A 2,500-nucleotide genomic window follows, 5' to 3' on the forward strand; every position below is an offset into this window, starting at 1 on the left:
GGATTGATGGAAGGTCCTGTAATGGAATAATCCTGAAAACCACTGATTTGTTGTGAAGGTTAAAAGCTCCACACTGTGGCCTGTTTTCATTACTCAGCAGTTTACCCCAGTCACAGAGCTCCGTTTCATCAGACCCACATTTCAGAACTTATTACATTATACTTGATGTGAACAGGCCACTCACTGCTCCTGAGGATGTTCTCCACATACAGTCTGAGGAGCAATGTGGCTCTTCGGAGGTTAAAATCAGGAACCATGAAGATGGAATTGTACTGTAATTAATAAAAACAGTTTGTTATAATGGTGTAGGACTGCAATCACCAGGAACAGTTTTACACTCGAGTCTCCATCGGTGAACAGGAGAAAACCTCAACAATGATGGAACTGTAATGAATAAACATTCAGTGTCACCCAGATGAGGTTCACGTTGGTCTGGTTCTTCTCAAGGTTTCATCCTCATACCATCTCAGGTGGTTTTTCACCCTCATCTGATACATTTCTGAGGTCTGATTGTTGTGTGTTGTGTTGCAGATATCGATGAGTGTGCAGAGGGAAAACACTACTGCAGGGAGAACACCGTGTGTGTGAACACACCAGGATCCTTCATGTGTGTGTGTGACAAAGGCTACATCCGGATTGATGATTACTCCTGCACTGGTGAGTGTGAGCTAATTACACACAGGTGTAGAGAGTGTGTGTGTGTGTGTGTGTGTGTGTGTGTGTGTGTGTGTGTGTGTGTGTGTGTGTGTGTGTTGGCATTACACTTCAGCTTTCTCTCTGAGTTTAATATGATGTACTTGATGTTCTAAATGAACTCGATTGAGGAATGAAAGATGTATTAATGCTTTTGTACACATGTGTGATTAGGAACAGGAAGTTGTTCAATCGTGACTTCCTGTTCCACAGGGGTTTAAATATGAGGCAACACACAGGTCAAATTATTTAAGTCATTTATTCATTCATCTTCTTCTTCTTCTTCTTCTTTCGGCTGCTCCCATTAGGGGTCGCCACAGCGGATCATCCGTCTCCATACCACCCTGTCCTCTACATCTGCCTCTTTCACACCAACTACCTGCATGTCTTCCCTCACCACATCCATGAACCTCCTCCTTGGCCTTCCTCTTTTCCTCCTACCTGGTGGCTCCATCTTCAGCATTTTTCTACCAATATAATTCATGTCCCTCCTCTGCACATGTCCAAACCATCTCAATCTCGCCTCCCTCACCTTGTCACCAAAACATCCTACATGTGCTGTCCCTCTAATAAACTCATTTCTAATCTTGTCCATCCTCGTCACTCCCAACGAAAACCTCAACATCTTCAGCTCTGCTACCTCCAGCTCCACCTCCTGTCTTTTACTCAATGCCACTGTCTCTAATCCATACAACATCGCAGGTCTCACCACAGTCCTATAAACTTTCCCTTTCATTCTTGCAGATACTCTTCTATCACAAATCACTCCTGTCACTCTTCTCCACCCACTCCACCCTGCCTGCACTCTTTTCTTTACTTCTCTAACACACTCTCCATTACTTTGCACTGTTGACCCCAGGTACCTGAACTCCTCCACCTTCTCCACCTCTTCTCCCTGCAACCGCATCACTCCACTGCCCTCCCTCTCATTCACACACATGTACTCTGTCTTACTCCTACTGACTTTCATTCCCCTTCTCTCAAGCGCATATCTCCACCTCTCCAGGCTCTTCTCAACCTGCTCTCTACTCTCACCACAAATCACAATATCATCTGCAAACATCATAGTCCAGGGAGACTCCTGTCTGACCTCGTCCGTCAACCTGTCCATCACCACTGCAAACAGGCAAGGGCTCAGGGCCGATCCTTGATGCAGTCCAACCTTCACCCTGAACCAGTCTGTCGTACCTACTGCACACTTCACTGCCGTCACACTGTCCTCATACATGTCCTGCACCACCCTCACATACTTCTCTGACACACCTGACTTCCTCATACAATACCACAACTCCTCTCTCGGTACCCTGTCGTACGCTTTCTCTAAATCCACAAATACACAATGCAGCTCCTTCTGTCCTTCTCTATACTTCTCCATCAACATCCTCAAAGCAAATAAGGCATCTGTGGTGCTCTTCCTCGGCATGAAACCATACTGTTGCTCACAGATGGTCACCTCTTCTCTCAGCCTGGCTTCCACTACTCTTTCCCATAACTTCATGGTGTGACTGATCAACTTAATTCCCCTGTAGTTACTGCAGGTCTGCACATCTCCCTTATGCTTAAAGATCGGTACCAGCACACTCCTTCTCCATTCCTCAGGCATCCTCTCCCCTTCCAGAATTCTGTTAAACAATCTGGTTAAAAACTCCACTGCCATCTCTCCTAAACATCTCCACGCTTCTACCGGTATGTCATCTGGTCCAACCGACTTTCCATTCTTCATCCTCTTAATCGCTGCTCTCACTTCCTCCTTACTAATCCTATCTACATCCTGCTTCACCAACTCCACATCCTCCAATCTTCTCTC

General features: G+C 45.9%; 1 protein-coding gene across 2 annotated transcripts in view; it reads left to right on the plus strand.

Moving 5' to 3' along the window:
* The window catches only part of nell2b (neural EGFL like 2b), a 54,620-nt gene that overhangs the window by 21,050 nt on the left and 31,070 nt on the right, over positions 1-2,500 (plus strand). For both annotated transcript variants that reach the window (XM_083527823.1, XM_083527824.1), the window contains exon 13: positions 532-657. In XM_083527823.1, the coding sequence (XP_083383949.1) occupies positions 532-657 (126 nt within the window). The remainder of the gene's footprint in view (positions 1-531; positions 658-2,500) is intronic.

Source organism: Silurus aristotelis, assembly GCF_946808225.1.
Source record: "Silurus aristotelis genome assembly, chromosome: 24".
Taxonomy (NCBI): Eukaryota; Metazoa; Chordata; class Actinopteri; order Siluriformes; family Siluridae; genus Silurus; species Silurus aristotelis.